The 23,889-nt window shown below is 37.6% G+C and overlaps 1 protein-coding gene across 3 annotated transcripts in view; it reads right to left on the bottom strand.

Moving 5' to 3' along the window:
- Window positions 1–23,889, bottom strand: part of HTR7 (5-hydroxytryptamine receptor 7) — a 113,159-nt gene that overhangs the window by 1,955 nt on the left and 87,315 nt on the right. The window contains exons 2-3 of one of the 3 annotated variants that reach the window (XM_030802546.1): window positions 6,054–6,809; window positions 821–918 (exon numbers count right to left, since the gene is read on the bottom strand). In XM_030802546.1, the coding sequence (XP_030658406.1) occupies window positions 821–918; window positions 6,054–6,809 (854 nt within the window). Of the gene's footprint in view, window positions 1–820; window positions 919–6,048; window positions 6,810–23,889 lie in introns of all 3 variants that reach the window. The other 2 variants (XM_030802549.1, XM_030802558.1) reach the window with 2 other exon arrangements.

Genomic DNA, 23,889 nt, shown 5'->3' with positions numbered 1-23,889 from the left:
AGAAATTCACCTTTTTAATACAGCTATAGCCAAAAATGACTTTGCTCTCAAAAATCCTTGCAAAATACTATTGCACCTGCCCTACTTGAAAAGAATAATGACTAAATAATGATTACCAATGAGATGTGTTCTCTCCCTCAAACCTAGGAAGGTGTGTTATTGTAAGGTATGTGTGCAGGAACCAAGAAACTTCACTTCTTTCCCTCGTTCCTAGATGCACAGAAATGGCATTAGTGACAGAGAAGTGTCAGCCAAGGGCTGAGAAAAAGTCCCTTTCTCCTGGTGTAAAGCCACTCCCCTAACTCTGCACCTCCACAGGCCTCAACTTACCACACTACATCATGTGCCTAAGAGCTAGGTCTATGAGGACCCAGAGACTGGGACTGTGCCCCTAATCTCCATCTACCCACCCCATCTAAAGCACCCCCTACCCTGCCATTTGGCTGTCTTGCCTGCAGTGCTGCTCTTCCTTCTTTGAGATCCCCCTCTCAGCCCAGCCCTTCAGATGGGTGATCAATAGATGGATTTTGCCGGAGACATGGTTTCTAGCTTTTCCCCTCAGCCTCACACAATAACACCTGAGGACAAGTACTGCACTTCAGCCCAGACTCAGCACTCCAGGCTCCAGGTATCTGAAGACAGGACTGGCAACCATCTGTGCTCCACAGACACATTCCTAGCCCAGGGCCACTGTCTCTTCCCAGGACAGGAGAGACCACGCTTTCTCCAGCTCAGCACTGCTCTGCTCACATAGTTCATGTTCTGAATTCCTCCAGACCACAGCACTATCTCCAAAGTCTCCCTTTTCCTTGCTACCCACCTGCTAACCAATTGTGATGGTCTGGAGATTGTAGCACCCACACAGACACCCGCGGCATCTTTCCTGGTCTCAACAGCACCCTCCTTGTGCAGGCCCTCCTGCAATTTATGGCAATTCAAAGCAAATCCATAAGTAAATCAAATTTAAAAAGAAAAAAAGAATCCTTGATTATATTTCATTATAACATTTGGTTTTATATTACCAATCTGTGAATACTTGGGAAAAGGATTAAAATTGATAGCAGTAAATTAAAATTACCAGTGCAAAAGTATTCACAGCTCTTCCTCCATCTATTCACTTCATTACCCCAGGGAAAATTTTCGAGTGCCTGATGAACTCCTGAGGTTCTGGTTATGCTGATCAAGAAAATGGGGGAAAATGGGTAAATATTTGGGAGCAGGAACTGTCTCATACGTTTATACAGGAAAGAAAGAAACTATTATGTAGGAGAATACGTAGAGCCAAGAAGGCAGAGCAAGGCGAAAAGGTAAGAGAGACTAGAAGCCCAGAAGCTAGATGGGAGGAAAAGAGCTGGAGAAAGCCCAGAGTCTGGAGGAGCCCAGAATCTGCAGGGTGGCCACAAGATGAGTGAGAGCTAGAGAGAGCCAGGGGGAGCAAAGGGTTCTGATTACAAGTCTCCTACTAGCCACCACCATCTCTGCAGCCACCCCAGCACACAAGATTAAAAGCTTCCAGAGACTGCAACTGTCACTTACTCATCTTTCTACCCTACCATGCCTGGTTCCGTGCTTTGTACATAGCAGACCCTCAAATGTTTCTGGGAAAAACAAGCCAATGAAGAGACTCCTTACATCCATTTTCTAACTTCTGAGTTATCCACACAGTGCTACGGCATCAGTCTTGACCATTTTGATGACTCCATTCCCCTACCTGCAGATTCACTGATGGCTTACTACTACAGAGTGTCCCAAATTTAGCATTAAGGACTAGGTACTTCTTTGTTGGGGGGTGGGCAGGGGGTTGCTGGCCTGTATACTGTAAAATCCTTAAGAGCAGCCCTGGCCTCTACCCAGTAGATGCCAGTAGTGTCCCACCCAGACTTGTGACAACCAAAAATGCCTCCAGAAATTGCCAAATGTCTCCAGAGAGTTGGGATGGGAGGCAAAATTACTCCTGATTAAGAACCATTTGTCAATACTAAAAGTCCAAATTCTTGGAGCTAGTATAGAAGATCCTTTATCATTTCATCTCGATCTACTCTTCTGCTTTGATCTCTAACAGTTCCTGCACCCAAATACTTAGCCTCAGCCAGATGGTACTTTGCATAAGCTCCCACACTGGTGCCTTTACAAAAAAAGTCCTCTTCACCTAGAATACCATTTCTGCTCTCCTTTCACTATAAATGCTTTGACCAACTTCATAGACATGCTTGAGTTCATATCCTTCAGGAAGTCTTCTCTGATCAGGGTTAGTGTAAGCTCTGAGTTATTTTCCTTTCCTTTGAATCCTATAGTTTTTCTTGTCTCCTCCTTTCCTTATTACAGAAAGGTTGCATGTGCATATGTCTTAGCCTAGCCAGGCTGCTATAACAAAATCCCATAAACTGGTAGCTTATAAACAACAGAAATTTATTTCTTATAGTTCGAGAGGCTGAGAAATCCAAGATTAAGTCACCAGTAGATCCCATGTCTGGTGAGGGCTCACTGTCTGCTTCATAGATGGTAACTTCTAACTGCTTCCTCGCATGGTAGAAGGTGTGAACAAGCTCCCTCAGGCTTCTTTTATAAGGGCAATAATCCCATTCATGAGGGCCCTGCCCTCATGACCTAATTACCTTCTAAAGAATCCACACTTCCATAGTATTGCATTGGGAATTTGGTTTCAAAATATGAATTTTGCAGGAGACACAAACATTCAGGCCATAGCAACATATGTCTGTTTGTGTAAGGTATATCCAACAAAATTATCTGCATAAGGACATGAAAGATATCATCTGTTTTCTGTATCTTCCTCAATGCATGGTCGCCATATTAGAAATTTCCTAAAGTTGATGGATATTTTTAGGCTAATCATCGTTAATGAAGTGGATATTCTGTAATTATAAATTCAAACTGAGAGAAATGCAAAGAAGATACAGCAGACTATGGCTTGTGAGCCAAATACAACTAGCAGCCCCTTTTTGTAAATAAAGTTTTATTGGTACACAGGCTTATCCGTTTACTTATGTCAGTGACAAATTACTCATCAGTGAGATGAGTAGTTTCAATAGAGACCATATGGCTAGCAAAGCTTAAAATATTTACCACTTGGCCCTTCACAGTTAAAGTTTGCTGACCTCTGTCTTAAGCTTACAGGAAAACAACACCCAAGCCTCCAGACTAGCTAAAGATACAAAGGCAAGTATCTTCAGACTTTATGTTAGCTGATTTATTTTTATAAAAGGCACAGTAGCATAGAAGTCAAAAGCACTTTTGAACACAGATGTCCTGGGCTCAAATCCAGCTCTATCACTCTCTGTATGACTGTGGGAGAAATCATTTGACTTCTCCAAGCCCTTGTTTTGTTATTTTCAGAATGGAAATGAAGAAAACTAACTTATCGTAAACTTTTGAGGATTAATTGATCAAATTCACATAAAGTGCTCAGCAAAGTGCCTGAGAGTGAATCCTCAGCAAACGCATGTTATTATTTTAAACTGGAAAACCTTTTTGTGTTACATTTTAAAGATGACCATTTTATGATCTGAATTATCTATGAATTATTAACTAAAATAATCGATAAAATTATTCTCAAGTTTTTTGACCCTATGGATGCACGCAAATATAGCAGTGTTTCCTTGCTCATGACTTTATCTGTTCTTTCCTACTTTACACACTGGCTGCTTAACTGCATCCCCTGCCACCCATCTTTCCCTTGTCTGCCCTCCTCACTATTGCCAGAGAGACCTTCCCATGGTACTGCCGAGAACTAAAACCAACACGCTTTCTTTTTCCTGTGCTAAAAAATGCTGGAGCCAGGCAAAATAACCTAGCTGTTTGTTCTAGGAAATAGTCACTTTCAGAAGACTATATGCCAACAAAAATAGCCTACTTATCAAGACTAGTTTGCTCATTAACACTCACTTCACAGCCCTCATCTAGCTGTACTTACCAGTCTAAAGCTATTATGTCATAAACTCTGCCTAATCCTCACCAGTTCCCCACCTTCAAATCACCCAGCCCAAGCTCCAAAACTCTATCAATATCCTTGCCTTATTTCCTTCATCTGAGAAACTACTAAGACTGTCTAGGAGCGGACACCACTCGTAGTGCAGTAAGTCTAATAAACTTTACTCACTTAGAGTAACAAGTCATTCTCATTGTCTTCTTAGAGAGCTTATGGCTAGTCTCCAACTAAAAAATATTCTGAGACTCTTCACTGCCTATATACTGAAGTCACTCAACAAGTATTATTGCATAACATTCAATACAAGCATCGGGGTGATTCATATCACACCTACCACTTAGGGACTGTGTGAACATAGGTCAGTTACTTTGTGTTCCTGAGCGTTAAGTTGTTCTTCTGAAAAGTGGGGATGCTAGAAGCACCTATTTTGCAGGTAGCATGCTGCGTAGCATGTAGCGGGTGTTCAATAATGGTTAGCAGTTATTACTTTTATTTATCATCTATTATGTGTCAAGCACTGTACTAGATTCTGCAGAAAGAAATCTGATTAAGACATTGTTCCTTCTCTGAAGGAATTCAGAATCTGGTGGGAAAATCCTAATGGTCAATGAACTCTTATAGGCATAGTAAGATCTCTGGGTTTGCTCATAGTACATGTTCTAGAACTTAAAATTACATTATTTTTTAATGCTACTTTTTATATTGTGAACAATCTCATGTACAAAAGAGTATATAGAAGTAAAATAGAAGTAAACATGAATGCCTGTGAAGCTACACTCAGCTTAAGAATTAGCATAGCTGTAGTCTTCCAACTTTCAGTTGTAAGATAAAGGCAGTCCAGTAAAAGAAAAATGAGTAGCACCCGGATTCAGATGATGTGGAATCTCGACTTAGTTGTGACACTAGCTAAGTGTGAGACATCTCACTTTTCAACTCCCAGTTAGCTCTTCTGTTGAAAGACAGGGGTGGACAAGATGACCAGGAAGGTCCCTCTCTGCTAGAGTGGTCCCTGGTTCTCTAGTCCACTCCTTCCTGCCAGGCTCAGTGAAGAAGGACACCTCCAACATTAATCTGCTCATTCTCTCACCAGAACCTTCCAATTTTTCATTCCAAGTTTATTTTTCCCCTGACTCTCAAACGTGAAGAAATCTCCTCTACCTCACATTTAAAACAAAGTCTTCATCTGACATGTTGACAACTCTAATTAGTATACTATCTCTTTCCTTCTTTACAATGCCAAATTTTTAACATGTGGGTCACTTCTGAAATTTCCATTTCTCTATCACCATCAGATCCTTTTTCAGATCCCAAGAACCTATTGTAATTGCTTCCTTGAAAGTCACTAAGACCTCTTAGACCAATTCTTGGTTCTCACCTGCCAAGATGGGCAGGAACATTTCCTAAAAGCTCCTGTGGCTCTTTTTCTTTTATTTTTTAGAGGCGAGTCTTGCTCTGTCAACCAGGTTGGAGTGCAATGGCATGATCATAGCTCACTGCATAATCCAACCCTTGGGCTCAAGCTAGCCTCCTGCCTCAGCCTCCCAAGTGGCTAGGATTACAGAGGTGCTCTTGTAGCTTTTAAGACCTTGCCTCATCCTGGCATCTCCCCACACTAACCACTCTTCTTTTTCCTCGGCTGCCTCCTTTCAGCCCAGGTGAATGTAACTGCATACTAAAAAGATCATTGTGCCTCTTACCTCAAAAGAAGAATTTATCTGTGAAGGATGAGGTCATCAAAAAAGTTTTGCTGGACAGAAGAATAATAACAACTAAAATAATAATGTTACACAAATTCAGATGTAAGGATTTCATTTGGATGTCATTTATGGAGAAAGAAGGGAAAATATCACCTGCCTTGTTGTCAAGCACATCAATTGCAATTCATCAGCAAATTAGTCTCATCTACCAATCCAACTAAGTACCTATTTTTGGCTTTTGGAATTTTACTGGGTGGAAGACTGGAGTCTATAGTGTTGTCAATTCAAATCTGGTATGTTTAGTAAAAACTAAGCTAGCTACTCGTTCAGGAAGCTTTCTGTGATGTGCTTCAACAAGCTGCATAAAAGGGTTTGGGGGATAAAAGGAAAATAGTGATAAATGACCTTACAGCACAAACTCAGGTCTCTCTGGCCTCTCAGCAAGCTTCAGGGCTTCATGCATGCCTGCAGCCGAGAGCTTCCGGTTGATATTCCGGTACTGGCACTGGAGCAGGCTGCGATAGGTGGTCCTCAGGTCCCGGTTGAAGAAGGCATATATAAAAGGGTTAATGAGAGAGTTTGCATAGCCTAGCCACAGAAATGTCCTCTCCACCCACAGTGGGATGCAGCTGCAGGAAGTGCCACAGATGAAGGGTCTGGCTGTCGAGAGGAGGAAAAACGGCAGCCAGCACACGGTAAAGGCCCCGACGATGATCCCCAGTGTGGTGGCTGCTTTCTGTTCCCGCTTAAAGATGGAGATGTTTTTCCTTTCATGCTTGAGGAGTCTCGAAAGGTTTGCACACTCTTCCACCTCCTTCTGGAGCTTCACTATGCCATTCAGGGCGATGACGCTGTCTGGCTCCACTCGAGGGAAGCCAGGGAACTTGTGTTTGGCAGCACTCTTCCTGGCAGCCTTGTAAATCTGGTAGTACATGAAAAGCATGACGGACATGGGGATATAAAATGCCACTGCGGTAGAGTAAATCGTATAGCCAAAGTCCTGGCTGATCAAGCACACCTTATCATCATTTACATTCTGAGCCCATCCAAAGAGTGGAGGTAAAGTGATGGAGGCGGAGAGAAGCCAGACGGAGAGAATCATCTTCGCCATGCATTTCCCATTCTGCCTCACAGGGTACGTGAGGGGCCTTGTGATCCCAAGGTACCTAGTGGAGAGATGGAAAGACAACAGATGAACACTGTGATCATAACTGGTCAACTGAGCAAATCCTGCCAGCCAGGGACCGGCGCCAGTCCTCAAAACAGCCCTTCTAGGTAGGCATCATTACTCCCATTTTGCAGAAAGGTAAACTAAGGCTCTGCGATGTTACCTATTTTATTCCAGGTCACACAGAGGCATTGCCGGATTGTAGCCCTCTGACTCTAAAGTCAGTCCATGCTTTGTGCATGCCTTATAGTTTTTCACAATGCATGTAGTCAACCAAGTTTAAAAAGCTCCCCCTCCCCATGACCACAGACACCAAAATCAACCAGGACAACATATCGACTCTGATGTAGTATGTTGTGACACATTCTCAAAACTTAACCAAGGTCTACCACACTCTGGTATTATACATCCAGTGATCACCCCAGCTGTCTTAATTTAGGCCAGCTTTTAATTCATTTTAGCTTTCCCTTTGCATTACAGTAAAAGCATTTCTTTAAGATCACACAGATTCGTGAGATAATTTGGGAATCCTAGAGTGTTGAAATAGTTAGCAGAAAATGATGATGATGATGATGATTATTATTATTATTTTACCCACAGAAAATTCTCACACAACAGCAATGTCAGAGGAACAATCTAAGAAATAAAAGCAGCCTGACTTCTCTCTCCAGTTCTTAGGAGAATCACAAAACAAGGGTGCAATTCTGAAAAATGTTAGGGAAATCCAACATTTTCTCTGTGCTTAGTTCTATAGAGGGAATAAATATTACTCCAAGTCTGTGATCAAGGATTTGTAATGCAAACAAGTCTGTGCACACAGAGAAAACATATACAGAAAAGATGTTCTGCCAAATGCTTAATATTTTTCAGCTTTTCAAATCTGTGTTTTCCTCATATTTAACAGTCTTAGATTCTTTTCTGGGAAGCTAGGAGCACTTGAGAAGCAAAGACAGAAAAGAAGCTGGTCATTTTGTTGTTGTTGTTTTTACTTCCTTTATGTGTATAAAAGATACATTCTTGAAACATAAAAAGGAAAGATACAGAGAGTCCCTAACTTACCAACAGGTTATTTTCTGAAAGTTAGTCAGTTAGTAGGTTAGAACTTAAAAAACAATTTCTGCTAGAAATATCCTTTAATACTTAAATTATCCCACGGAAGTCCAAAATCATACTTTCACAATGAAAATTAGCATCACTATAACACCTACAGGAAGACAACATTGAAATACAGTAAAAAATAACGAGCCAGATGTTCTTACTCCTCTAGAATTCTTTCCTTCAACAAGTAATAATGGAGCTCATTTTACTGGACAGGCTCTGTTCCAGGTGTTGGGGATATGGCAGTGAGTAGAAGAGACGAAAATCCTGCATGCAAGCAAATGGAGAAATCATGTCGGATAAAGGGGAAAACCTGAGGCCATGGTAATGTTGAAGGGGACCTCTGATCCCTTCCAAGGACTCAGGTGTTCATGACACTGGTTCTTCATTTGCCAACTTCTGCCTTCCCTTTTCCTTAATAAAGCTGACCTACAAGCACTACCCTTCGATTTATCAGCTGTAGTTAGGATTATGATGTGGCTCCCAAACAGAATGAGGGAAGAGAAAGAGGGAAGCTTTCCTGAGAATGCAAGAATAAGAGCTAAGAAAAAGGTGGGCAGTGTGGGGGGAAGTTAACTCAGAAGAAGAGAGGGAGGGAAGGAGTAAGGAAGAGGGGAAAGGGAGGAGGGAGGGAAAAGAAAAATCTGGTCCTTGTTCTCAACCAGCTCCTGTGAATGTGGCCTTTTGGGCACCTTCCTTATTTCCCCAGCAGCCTTTCCCAGATGTGGACTTTGATTTCTCGTCTCTCTTTGTCTACAGCCCCAGCATAAACTGCCTGCTCTCAAGCCTGAATGTGGCATCCAAGACATGAGCCCAGGATGGTGCCTCAGGTTCACCAAGGAGTGAAGTGCAGCAGGTAGAGGTTACTTTACACAATTCCCCAGGAGGCCACCAGATGGCATTGTCAGACCATTTTACACCTACTTACTGGACTTGGGGGTGTGTCAATAGGGTAGATGGTTGAAGTAACAGGTATTATGTTGAAAAAATTACTCACAAAAAAAAAGAAGTTATATTTTATTTTCGGAGTATTTAAAACATTAGCAAGCCTGGAATTTACAACGTAGTAAACTCCTATTTTGAGGAAATCCGTTTTCTCTCCCATTTCTTCACACGTTCCTTACTAGATCTATGCCTTCCCACTTAAGTAACAATCCCATCTTTTTCCTGGCTAAGTAAATGATACAGAATTCACAAAGATTAATCCTGAGAGATTAATAGGGTACAAAGAACATTTCAGAATATTAGATAATCTCATTTAAATGGTATGTTTATTCATTCTAGTACACTTGGGCTGACACATTATGTTTCAATCATGGTGTTTAGTCCATATTCAGTCTTCCCTGGATTTACAAATTATATTTCATAAACTCTGTTGTAGTTTAGGCACCATTCTCTAATGATTTCAAGAAATCCTACAATAAGGTAGCTATATTTACTTCTTAGGCTCCTCACTTCCACCTGGTGAGACATTATAAGGCTAAAATCAACTTCTAGAAAAAAAATGAGTGTTCACTAAAGTGTCTGGATATATAATAAATAAACAAAAGTTAATATGTTATAACCATTAACAATCAGAAAACAGTGTGGAGATGATGCAATTAATAACAACTAAAAACATCTGGGAAAAAGGCTTTTTTAAAATAATACTTAGGGCCTATATGAAGAAAATACAAAATGCTACTGAGGTACATTTTTTAAAATACTTAAATCCATGGGGGAAAAAAGCTTGTTTTTTCAATAAGAAAATCTAGTATTATAAAAGTACCTATTTCCCCTCAATCTATAAATACCTTATAACCCCAAATGAATAAACTGGCATGGCTTTTGTTAATGATTTTAAAGCTCACCAAGTCAACATGCAAAAATGTACAGATAATCTAAAAAAGAATAATGAAGGGATACTTATCCTATTAAAAAATATATATAAAGCCACAGAAATAAAAGCCCCAAAATAATTATTCAAAAAGATATCAATGAAACAGGATAGGTTCAAACTGATTCAAATATATAAGGGAATTCAATATAAAAAGAGTCACTTTAAATCACTAGTAAAAAATTGGATATTCATGAAGTCTCACAACTGGCCAGCAATTGAGGTAAAAGTATTACTGGCTTCTTATCTTTTGATTAAATATAAATCCCAGATGGATCAAAGATTATCATGTAAAAAAATCAAACCCTAAGACTATGAGAAAATATCGGCAAGTATTTCCACAATCCTGAGATGACAAAGGCCATTCTTAACTATAATACAAAAGCTTGAAAGTATAAAATGAAACATCCATAAATGTTTGTAACAAACAAAATAAATAACATTTATAAGCAACATTTAGTTTAATTCAAAAATCATTCTGTGAAGAGTTAAAAGTCAAATCATAAACTAGAAATCTAAATGGCAATATCACAATATTCACAGATTTCCTACAGGTCAATACAAAACACAACCATCCCATAGTAAGAACTTCAGAGTTTGTAAAAGAAAAAACAAAAAGCCAACCATCCCAATAAAAATATTTAAGCAATTGATCAAAGAAGAAAAACTGATGGCCAAATCTGGGCGCAGTGGCTCATGCCTATAATCCCAGCACTTTGGGAGGCCAAGGTGGAAGGATCACTTGAGGTCAGGAGTTGGAGACAAGCCTGAGCAACATAGCAAGACCCCATCTCTATTTTAAAGAGAGAGAGAGAGAGACACTAATGACCAATAAGCACCTTAAAATTTATGTAGAACTTCATTAATAATCAAAGAGATGCAAATTTTAAAATGACACATTTTTATCATTTGCCAATATCTAAGAAAGACAAAATCCAATATTAGAAAACTGTGAAAAAGCAATCATTCTATTACTTTGCTATTGGGAGTGTCAACTGGAATAATTCTGGAAGACAGTTTGGCAATTATCAGACACCTAGGATTTTATCTTAAGATAATTGTACAAATGCAAAATGACTAATGTGCAGAGATGTTACTAAACACATAATAGAGGAAAAAGAATGCAATCTAAGTATTATCAATAGGAGATTAGATATGGTATATATATACTGTATATAATATGTATAATGCAACCATTAAAAATGATGATGTACGTCTGTATTTACTAACACAGAAACAACAGAAGAGTGGATTAAAAACACATAGATCTTAAAGATAAGTAATAGAATATCGTATAACATATATTATTAACCTTTATAAAACTGGGTGTACGCTTGTGTGAGCATGTCTGTGTATGCTCAGATGTCTACAAGAATATCAACTAAAATATCAATAGTAGTTTTAGCTGAGATGAAGAAATTTTAATGATTTTAAATTTTCTCTATGTTTTTCTATGCTTGATATTTTTGTAGTGAGCATGTAGAAAAAACACTATTTTGAGAATGAAATAAAAGATTTAAGAGGATTCTGAGATTCCTAAATTACTAAATGATTCTGGCAATAGAAACAATCTGGTTCATAAAATCTTTAGAAAGCTGATAATTAAATCTTATATTGTTTTATTTGATTAGCTTGTCAAAAGTGCTTTATTATAATACATTCATAAGTTTATAAAAAGAAAAAGAACTCATTGGCATTTAAAATCCCATAATTACTATATAAAGTAATATTGGTATTCAGGAAATGTTTCTCTAAATTATACATTCATTCTTCCAAAACTTGTATAGGATAAATCTTACCTTCAAGGGAGAGAAAGAAAAAAGGAAAAAAAAAAACAGACTGATTTTTAATATTCTTTAATTATGCATGTTTAATATTTAATCACACTAACATTTTATCCTCACTGTTAATTAGAAAGCAGGATGCTTATAAAGCCTTCAAAATTTTACTGTAAAATGCATACAAATGTTAAAGTACAGTAAATCTCAGAGACAAAAGCACCGAAGTATTATATAATTGAGGAATATATGCAACTCACATTAGGAGTGCCATTGAAGTACAGGTTCAGAGAAAAAGAGGATTAGGGAGTTACAATCTGCATAGAGAGGGATCGGAAGTAAATTAACTCTGCTGCCTGTCTTCCGTTCTAACTGTATAGAAATGGTAGATAATGGTTCTTTAATTAAATGGCTTCTTCTGAGTTTCACTGCTATAGAATGATAATTTAGGGAGTAAAAGAAACTGGGTAGAATTATTCTGAAATATGGTGGTTTTTTAGAGCCTTCAGCTTAAAAAGGGTTCACACACTTAGAACACCTCCTCCAGGAGATTCCTCCCTTGCAGTTGGCAAAATCCACTAGAATCTCCATGTCAGTGGCTGCTGAAACTGCCAGATTATCAGAATCACTCAGAAGCTTTAGAAACATGCAGATTCCCAAGCCACTATTCTCATTCAAGGATTGGAGACCTAGGACTTTGTGTTTAGGATGGACTGTTCTGGGTCTTTATCCCACACACTGCTGTCAAAGCAGCCTTCTCCCATTCAATTACAAGGACTTTATACTTACCACATGAAGGGCTTTACTTTACTGTATATTTCACCTGAACAGTTTGCTTCCAGTTTAGCCTAACAAAGTCATTATGAATCACGTTTCCATTATCTCAGCTATTAGATTTATTTCCAAGTACTGTGCTAAATGAGATATGTGTGGTCTTTATGTTTTAATCAAGTTGTAGATTTTTCTTGAATGCATAATACACAACAAGGTTTTTTAAAACCTTTTTGACCATAGTTCACAAAAAGAAATATAACATTTTATATAATAAACTGATATGCGTGTATATTTATATTTAGGAAATTAAACAAAAGTTTCACAAATCTATATTTACCATTATAAACCATTATTTACTCTCTTCTATTCTATTTCAGACTTTTTAAATGCTGGCCTTAACTCACTAAATTGATTTCATAACCCATTAATGGATCAAGGCCTAAAGTTTGAAAATTACTCACCTTCACCAAACATACGAAAAGGTGTTTAACATCACGAGTCATGAGAAAAATGCAGATTAGCACAATGAAATGTCACTAACAGCCATCAGAGTGGTTAAAATTAATGATGCTGATGATGATAAAAACTATAATGCCAAGTGTTCTGTGAAGATATGAAACAATTGTGATTCTCACACATTACTGGTGGGAGTGTAAACTGACGCAGTAACTTTGGGAAACTATTTTGTAATATCTATTAAAGCTAAATAATACACACTCTATGATCTAGCAATTCCGAGTATATAATGAACATTAACCAAAATACACATACAAAAGTTTATAGCAGCACTGTTGGTAATAGCCCCAAGTGAAACTAACCCACTCTACAAAAGTAAAATTAGTATAACTCTATAATAGTAGAATAAGTACATAAACTGTGGCATATTTATGCAATGGAATTCTGTAAAACAATGAGAATGAACCCACTACTGCTTGTCAACATGGATGATCTTCACAAACATAAGGTCGAGCTAAAGAAGCTAAAAAACAAAAAAGAACATACTATTCAAAACCAGGCAAAACCAGCCACTGGTGACAGAAGCCAGAATAGCAGTTACCTCCGGTGAAGAGGGGGTCCTAAGCAGTGAGGGTGCAGGAGGAAAGCTTGGAGTTCTGAAAATGTTCTTTTTCTTCCTCTGGGTGTGTTACACAGGTATGCTCACCTTGTAGAAAGTAAGTGAGCTATTCAGTTATGATTTGTGCAGTGTTCTGGATGTATGTAAATCAGGTTTTTTTAATACTAAAAGTAAATTTTTAACAATACACTGAACTTATCATTTGCCATTAACCTAGATGCTGACCTGTTCTCTAAAACCAATATTACAGTGGCGTTCCAATACACTTTTAAACCATTTCCATCAGTGTTTCTAAGCTGCACTTATAGTTAGGACCAATAAACAACTTACATTCCTTATTCTACCCTCAGCATTGAGGGAGAGAAGTAAATAAAAGAGAGAGGGGGGAAGAAAGCAACAAAATTCAACCAAGTTTGGAAACACAGTAGCAAAGCCTCCTCTTTGAGAAAGGATATTATTATTAAACAAAAAAGAAAGTTTCCCTTAAGAGAGAAAATCAGATTTAATTAAAATAAAACAAATCACTTAATTCTAAAAGTGCCTGTAAAAATTCATATATTATATTTGTTAACTGTTGCTACATAACTAATTACCACACTTTAGTGGCTTAAAACACCACCAAGGAAAACCCTGTTGCAAAAAAAAAGAAAAGAAAAGAAAGAGAAAAAAAAAAGAAAAATACATGTCTATTAAAGGATTTTTTGATAATTATACAAAGTCATGAAAATGAATAGTGTGAGAGATTAATAATGACCCCTGAATTATACTTGTTAATTACTTCAGTTGTATATGGATTCACAATAAACTAAATTCTCCCAAAGAATTTGGCCTTTTATTCCTCAGAAAAAGGGGGCGGGGGTGGCAGCAAAGAAAGAACCAAAATTTATCAGCAATAATAAAAGAAATGAATGGCATAAAACCTTAGCTAAAAACTTTTTAAAGGTTAGAGGCAGGAAAAGAAAGGAAAATATTCTGTTTTATGATGGTTCTGTGTGGCTTTCAACCCCATCCCATGGGGTTGAAACGGGGTGAGTAAATCCTTAAAATTCCAAATAACACCTTCATACTGGGGAGAAGCAAATCAAGAGGGTGAGAAGACAACCTAAAGAAAAGTACTGAAAAGCCATGAAGAGCAGAAGCTCCACATACCATTTTAGCAGAGTTAAGGGCCAACAGAACTTGTCATCTTTCAGGACACTGAGCTGAACCAGGGGAGTACGCCAACTTCCAGAAGACTGGTAAATCCTGAGCTTAGCGGGGTGTTGTCTGGTCCAGGACATCTAATGAGCATTCGGAGTAAAGAGTAATCCTCCTTAACAAACTTCACTCAGCTGCGGTAGAATCTACTCCCTTCCTTTCCCCACAACCCTACACTTCCAGGCAACTGAAAAGCAGATGTACTAAATACTAGCCTAAAAAGAGAAAAATAGCATATCAAATAAGGCAGAATATCAATGATTATTCAACCACAGTATGTGAGAACAAACATTAGGGTTTAAATAAACAACTCGTGTTAAGAATGAGCAAGATTAAACTGTTACAGCAACTACAGAAACATGCTCCAACAATAACAACAATGAAAGGAAGAAAAAAAAACAGAACATGGCTAAGACTTGAAGAACCAAGTCAAAAGGCAAACAAAACATTCAGAATAGAAATTGTTTTCCTAAAAGTACTTTTCACTGTAAGAGACCTTAATAAATATATGTGATCACTGAAGTAGAGGCTCAAAGATGTTAAAACAGCAGAATGAGATAAAGAGACTGCTAAGTTAAGAAAATAAATTGAGGCCAGAACATCATCAGGGCAGACCTAATGGATGAATGAGCAGGAGCTGAGAATAGAAACAGACACACCTGGCCAGGTGCAGTGGCTCACGCCTGTAATCCCAGTACTTTGGGAGGCCGAGGTGGGCGGATCACAAGGTTAGGAGTTTGAGACCACCCTGGCCAATATGGTGAAACCCTATCTCTACTAAAAATACAAAAATTAGCCAGGCGTGGTGGCACTGGCCTGTAGTCCCAGCTACTCAGGAGGCAGAGGCAGAAGAATTGCTTGAACCCAGGAGGCGGAGGTTGCAGTGAGCAGAGATCGTGCCACTGCACTCCAGCCTGGGTGACAGAGCAAGGCTCTGTCTCAAAAAAAAGGAAAGAAAAGAAAAGAAACAGACACACCTGAAAAGCAAATCAATGGCATGAAGTAAAAAGGCTTGAGGTAATCATATCAATGCATATGGAAAAAATTATTCAAGCAATTAGAAGGTGATAGGTAAAGAGAACACACAAAGATAAGACATAATAATAACATCTCCTTGAAGAAAAGAAAGAACCTAACAAGTAGGGGGGAAATTGTTTAAGTAAATAGAGCTGCAACATGTAAAAAGTATACAGTGATATAATTTAGGACATTTTCCTTGAATCAGTGAAAGAGCTGAATCTTACCAGCAAAAGGACACATAACATAGCTGGGAAAAAGTGATACAGAATTATTATCCATGATACCTATCCTAGTAAAGTTATTGAACTTCAAGACATGGACAGACCACTGCAGGCATTTGCGAAAGAAAAACAAAATCAGAAAATATGCAAGGTAGAAAAAAAATCAGGCTGATTCTCAACAGCATAATTCCATGCCAAAATATAACAGAAAATGTCTAGAAAGATTGAGTGTATAAAATGTGAAATAGTGGCTGGGCGCAGTGGCTCATGCCTGTAATCCCAGCACTTTGGGAGGCCGAGGTGGGCGGATCACCTGAGGTGGGGAGTTGGAGACCAGCCTGACCAACATGGAGAAACTCCATCTCTACTAAAAATACAAAATTAGTTAGGCGTGGTGGCGCATGCCTGTAATCCCAGCTACTCGGGAGGCTGAGGCAGGAGAATCGCTTGAACCCGGGAGGTGGAGGTTGTGGTGAGCCGAGATCATGCCATTGCACTCCAGCCTGGGCAACAAGAGTGAAACTCTGTCTCAAAAAAAAAAAAAAAAAGTGAAATAGCATTATGCCTGTTATCTAAGATTATAAAGCTAAGAAGTAGACATTCTCAAACATGAAAGAATTTGAAGAGTAAAGTACCCATAAACCCTATTTTGGGGGAGAAAATAAAATCCATCCAACCAAAAATGAATCAAAATGAGGAATTTAAAACCAGGGAAACAATGGCTATTACTGAACTTGTTTAAATGCAACAGTAACACCTATGGGAATTATATTAGCATAACAGAATGTAAATTTTACAAAGTAAAAATAATATAAGCCACAAGAATCAGGAGCTGGGGGGAAGCAAGGTAGGATACAGTGTTAGAACACTAATCAATTCAACTTTCAAAGTAGAGATCAACTGATACTGCCTAAAGTTGTAACATTTTAAAATTGTAACACATAGTTTATACAAATCCAACCTCCTGATGGCTTTCATATTTTCCCATAATCTTTACACAATCTTTCCGGAACAGATACCTCTTAAAATTAGTGCTGTACAAAGGAAAGGAAACCAGTATATCAAAGGGACATCTGCCTCCCCATGTTTATTGTAGCACTATTCACAATAGCCAAGATATTGAATCAACCTAGGTGTCCAACAACAGATTAATGGATACAGAAAGTGTGGTGTATATACACAATGAAATACTATTCACCCATAAAAAGAGGGAAAATCTGTTGATCACAGAAACATGAATGAAACTGGAAGACATTAAGTGAAATAAGCCAGGTACAGAAAGTTAAACACCACATGTTCTCACTCTAAAATTAGTTGATCTCATAGGAGTAAAAAGTAGGACAGAGGATAACAGAGGCTGGGAAGGGTAGGAGGAAAGAAGGATATACAAAGATTTGTTAAAGGATACAAAATTAAAGCTAGATAAGAGGAACAAGTTCTAGTGTTCTATAGCACTGTAGGATGACTATAGTCAACAATGCATATATAGTTTCAAACAGCTAGAAGGAGGATATCGAAAATATTCCCAATGCAAAGAAATGATAAATGTTTGAGATTATGGATATGTTAATTACCCTGATCTGATCACTATACATTATATGTATCAAAACATCAATATGGGCTGGATGCACTGGCTCACACTTGTAATCCCAGCAATTTGGGAGGCCAAGGCAAGTGGATCACCTGAGGTCAGGAGTCTGAGATCAACCTGGCCAACATGGTGAAACCCCATCTGTACTAAAAATACAGGAAATTAGCCAGGCGTGTTGGTGGGCATCTGTAATCCCAGCTACTTGGGAGGCTGAGGAGGGAGAATTGCTTGAACCCGGGAAATGGAAGTTGCAGTGAGCCGAGATTGTGCCATTGAACTGCGGCCTGCACAACACAGTGAGACTCTGTCTCTAAAAAATAAAATACAATAAACACGTACCCTATAAATATGTACAATTATAATGTGTCACAAAAATTAAACGAAAAAATAGTAGCTCTGACTGAAAGTTCTACTTCAGTTTGTTTTTCTTATTTTAAATTCAAGTAAACTTAGTTTTAATATTTTGTTAAAATAACATGTATAGTGTGATATCATTTTTATAATTTTTTTAATCAATAAACTTTCTATCTACCTGTCATTGAGTCAGCTAACCAGCTAGCCAGCCATCCTCCTAAGTGGACATAAGCATAAAGAAACATCTAAAATGATACTTACTACATGTTATTTATTTTATTTTTCTGCCTAAGAGTTTAGATGATTTGTTTTCTTCTTCATATTTTTTATAACTGAATTTTCATAATGAGCACAGTTTTCAAAAAATTAAAGAATTACTCTAAAATACTGCAAAGCTTTATTTTTTCTTTTTGGACTGTTTCTACCTTATCACTTTCTCTTGTTTAATATACATACATATTGTGAAATGATTACCACAGTAAAATTAGTTAACACATCTATTACCTCACATAGTTACCATTTTGTGTGTATATGTGTGTATGTGTATGTGTGTGTGTGTGTGTGTGTGTGTGGTGAGGTTTACTCTCTTAGCAAATTTCAAGTATACAATACACTATTGTTAACTATAGTCACCATGCTGTACATTAGATTCCCATACCTTACTCATCCTACAACTAAGAGTTTGGACCAACATATCCCCATTTCCCACATCCCCAACCCCCTGCCAACAACCATGCTACTCTCTGTTTCTGAGTTTGACTTTTTAGATTCCACAAACAAATGAGATTATGCAGTATTTGTCTTTCTCTGTCTGACTTATTTCACTTAGCATAATGCCCTGAAGGTTCATCTATGTTACTGCAAATGGCAAGATTGCCTTCTTTTGTAGCTGAAAAACATTCTATTCTGTATATATACCACATTTTCTTTATCCACTCATCCCTTGACAGACACTTAGATTGCTTCCACAGCTTGGCTATAGTAAATAGTGGGCAATTAACATGGGAGTGCAGATATCTCTTCAACATACTGGCTTCATTTCCTTTGGATATATAACCAGAAGTAGAAGCATTGGATCATATGGCAGTTAGTTGTATTTTTATTTTTTAAGGAACCTCCATACTGTTTTCCATAAAGGCTGTACTAACTTACATTCTCACCAACAAGTGCACAAGGGTTCCCTTTTCTCCACATCCTCACGAACACTCATTATTTCTTGTCTTTTTGATAACAGCTATCCCCACAAGTGTGAGGTGATAGCTCATTGTGGTTATGTTTATGTTTCCCTGATGATAAGTGATGTTGAGCACCTTTTCATGGACCTGTTGTCCATATGTATGTCTTCTTGGAAAAATGTCTGTTCAGGTCCTTTTCCCATTTTTAATGGAATTATTTGGGTTTTTGTTGTTGAGTGATATGGGTTCTTTAAATATTTTGAATATTAACCTCTCATAAGATACATGGTTTGTGAATATTTTCTCCCACTCTGTACATGGCCTTTTCATTTTGTTAACTGTTTCCTTTTATGTGAAGAAGCTTTTTATTTTAATGTAGCCCCATTTGTTTATTTTTGCTTTTGTTGCTTGTCCTTTGGTGTTATGTTCAAAAATATCACTGCCAATATCGATATAAAGGAGCTTTTACCCTGTGTTTTCTTCTTGGAGTTTTGTGGTGTCAGATACTACATTAAAATCGTTAAGCAATTTCAAGTTAATTTTTCTGAGTGGTGTAAGATAAGGGTTGGATTTCATTCTTTTACATGTGGATATAGTTTTTCCAGCACCATTTATTGAATATTCTTTCCCTGTTTTGCACTCTTGGCATCCTTGTCCATTATCAGTTGACCGTATATGTGGAGGTTTCCATAGATTCCATGCCGTCAATTCTGTTACATTGATCTATGTGTCTGTTTTTATGCCAGTACCATATTGTTTTCAGTACCATTTTGTAATATAGTTTTAAATGAGGAAATGTGATGCCTTGAGCTTTATTTTTCTTTCTCATGATTGCTTTGTCTGTCTGGGGTCTTTTCTGATTCCATACGAATTTTAGGATTGTTTTCTGTTTCTGTGAAAAATGCCATTGGAATTTTGATAGGAGTTGCATTGAACTTATAGATTGTGCTGGGTTTTATGGGCATTTTAACAATATGAATTCCTCTACTCCATGAACATGGGGTATCTAGATATTTATTTGTGTCTTCTTCAATTTCCTTCATCAATGTCTTATAGATTTCAGTACATACATCTTTCACCTTCTTGGTTAAATTTATTCCTAAAGATTTTATTGGTTTTGATGCTACTATAATTGGAATTGTTTTATTTCTTTTTTTATAAGATGCATAGCTAAAACTTAGTCATTTTTAAATTTTACTTTGAGTTGCGGGACACGTGTGCAGAACATGCAGGTTTGTTACATACGTATACGTGTGCCATGGTGGTTTGCCGCACCTATCAACCTGTCATCTAGGTTTTAAGGCCCACATGCATTAGGTATTTGTCCTAATGCTCTCCCTCCTCTTGCCCCCCATCCCCTAAAAGGCCCCGGTGTATGTCGTTCCCCTCCCTGTGTCCATGAGTTCTCATTGTTCAACTCCTACTTATGAGTGAGAACATGCGGTGTTTGGTTTTCTTTCCTGTGTTAGTTTGCTGAGGATGATGGTTTCCAGCTTCATCCATGTCCCTGCAAAGGACATGATCTCATTCTTTTTCATGGTTGCATAGTATTCCATGGTGTATATGTACCACATTTTCTTTATCCAGTCTATCATTGATGAGCATTTGGGTTGGTCTTTACTAATGTAAATAGTGTTGCAGTAAACATATGTGTGCATGTGTATTTATAGTAGAATAATTTATATTTCTTTGGGTATATACCCAGTAATGGGATTGCTGGGTCAAATGGTATTTCTGCTTCTAGGTCCTTGAGAAATCGCCACACTGTCTTCCACAATGGTTGAACTAATTTACATTCCCACCAACAGTGTGAAAGCATTCCTATTTCTCCACAGGCTCACCAGAATCTATTGTTTTTTGATTTTTTAATAATTGCCATTCTGACTGGCCTGAGATGGTATCTCATTGTGGTTTTGATTTGCATTTCTCTAATGATCAGGGATGTTGAGCTTTTTTTCCTATGTTTGTTGGCCACATAAATGTCTTCTTTAGAGAAGTATCTGTTCATATCCTTTGCCCACTTTTTGATGGGGTTGCTTGTTTTTTTCTTGTAAATTTGTTTAAGTTCCTTGTAGATTCTGGATATTAGACCTTTGTCAGATGGGTAGATTGCAAAAATTTTCTCCCATTCTGTAGGTTGTCTGATCACTCTGTGGCTTTATTTCTTTTTCAGATAGTTTGTTGTTACTCTGTGGAAATGCAACTAATTTGTGTGTGTTGCTTTTGTATCTCACAACTTTACTAAATTCACTTATTAGTTCTTACAGTTTTTGGCAATTTTGGTACAGTTATTTTTGGTGGAGTCTTTAGAGTTTTCTACGTATAAGATCATCATGTCACCTGAAAACAGAAAAACTTTTACTTCTTCCTAATTTGAATGCTTTTTATTTCTTTTTCTTGCCTAATTAGTATGGCTAGGACTTCCAGCACTATGCTGAACAGAAGTGGTGTGAGTGGACAACCCTGTCTTATTCCCAATATTAAAGAAAAAAATTTCAGCTTTACAACACTGAGTGTGATGTTAACTAAAAGGATGTTGAATTGTGTCAAATGCTTTTTATTCATATACTGACATAATTGTATTATTTTTATTATTTTTATCTTTCCTTCTGCTAATGTGGTGTATCATATTTATTGATTTGCATATATTGGACCATCTTTTGCTAGTATTAATATTATGCTGAGGATTTTTGCATCTGTGTTCATCAGAGATATTGGCCTATAATTTTATTTTCTCATAGGGTCCTCGTCCAACTATGGTATCAAGGTAATATTAGCTTCATAAAATGGATTTGGAAGTGTTCCTTCCTGTTCAGCTTTTTGGAAGAGTTTGAGAATAATTCACATTAATTCTTCCTTAAATGTTGGGTAGATTCCCCAGTGAAGTCATCTGGCTCTGGACTTTAGTTTGTTGGGAGGTTTTTTATTATTGATTCAATTGACTTACTAGTTATTGGTCTGTTCAGATTTTCTCTTTCTTCCTAATTCAGTTTTGATAGATTGTATGTTTCTAGCAATTTACCCATTTCTTCTAGGCTACCCCTAGAAGTATCCCTATTAGTTACTTTATAATTATTCATCATAGTCTCTTATGATCCTTTGCATCTCTGTGACATCAGTTTTAATGTATGCTCTTTCATTTCTGATTTGTTTAATTATTCTCTCTCATTCTTAGTCTAGTTAATGGTTTGTTGATTTATCTTTTCCAAAAAAAAAACTAGCTCTGGTTTGTTAGTCTTTACTATTGTTCATCTAGTGTATTTCATTTTTTTTTTGCTCTGATCTTTATTATGTCCTTCCTCCTGCTAAATTTGGTCTTTTTCTATTTCTAATTCCTTGACATATAAAGTTACATTGTTTATTTAGGTTCTTTCTTTCTTTCTTAACATGTAGGTGTTTATTCGTATCCTTTCTCTCAGAAATACTTTCATGGCATCCTGTTAGTTTTGGTATGTTGTGTTTCCATTTTTGTTTGTTTCAGAATTTTTAATTACTCTTTACATTTCTTCTTTGACCCACTGGTTGTTCAGAACTATGTTATTTAATTTCCACATAGCTGCGAACTTTCCACTTTTTCTCTTGTGATTGATTTCCAGTTTCATACCACCGTGTTCAGAAAAGATACTTGGTATGATATCAATCTTCTTGAATTTGTGAAGCATATTTTGTGGCCTAACATATGACCTATCCTGGAAAATGTTCTGTGTGTGCTTGAGAAGAATGTATATTCTGCTGCTACCAGGTGGAATGTTCTGTATATGTCTGTTAGGTCCATTTGGCCTACAGTTCTACTATATCTGGGGTTCCTTATTGATATTATGCTTGGATTATTTATTCATTGTTGAGAGTAGGATATGTAAGTCCCCTACTATTATTGTATTGCTGTTTATTTCTCGCTTCTCTTCTATTAGTATTTGCTTTATATACTTAGGTGTTCCAATGTTAAATGCATAAATATTTAAATTGTTATATCTTCCTGATTAATTGACCTCTTTATCATTGTATAATGACCTTCTTTGTCTCTTGTGATTGTTTTGGCATAAAGTCGATTTTGTTTGATATAACTGTATCCACTGCTACTCTCTTTTGGTACCACTTGCATGAAATATCTTTTTCCATCCCATTTTCCATCCCACTTTCAGCCCACGTGTCTCCTTAAAGCTAAAGTGAGTCTCTCGTAGGCAGCATGTTATTGGCTCTTATTTTTTATCCATTCAGCCATTCTATGTCTTTTGTTTGGAGAATTTAATCCATGTACATTGAAATTACATATTGATAGGTAAACATTCACCACTGCCATTTTGTTCGCTGTTTTCTGCCTGTTTTGTAGTTCCTTTATTCCATTCTTCCTCTCTTGCTGTCTTCCTTTGTAATCTGAAGATTTTTTGTAGCAGTGGTATACTTTCTCTTCTCTTTATCTTGTGTGTATCTACTACAGGTCTTTCCTTTGTGTTTACCATAAGGATTACATAAAATATCTTATAGTTATAATATCACCCTAATTTAAGCTGATAACAACTTAACTTCCATTGCACATAAAACTCTACAGTCATCTCTTCTAACCTGTATAGGTTCACTTTGGCAGGGAAAGAACTTCACTACTCAGTCCAGCCTATGATTCTTGATAGGCCAACTGGTAGCATTGACAGACAGACAGAGCTTCCTGTTGGGATCTCTAGTTGAGTGGGGCCACTGCAGGTACTCTAAAGCTGGCTGGGTTTGCTGCCTGGGATCTGAGGTCAAGCAGGGCCACTGGCTGGGCTCCCTGGCCTGGCGGGGCTACCAGCTGGACTCTACCCACAAGCTGTGCTCAGCAATTGGGAAGAGCCTTAGGCTGGGCTCCATGGCCAGGCAGGGTCACTGGCCAGGCTTTCTGGTGGGATGAGGCCATGGGCTATGCTCCTCAGTTGAACAGGGCT

This window comes from Nomascus leucogenys, chromosome 3, assembly GCF_006542625.1.
Source record: "Nomascus leucogenys isolate Asia chromosome 3, Asia_NLE_v1, whole genome shotgun sequence".
NCBI classification, from domain to species: domain Eukaryota; kingdom Metazoa; phylum Chordata; class Mammalia; order Primates; family Hylobatidae; genus Nomascus; species Nomascus leucogenys.
This window is presented reverse-complemented; position numbering and strand designations above follow the sequence as displayed.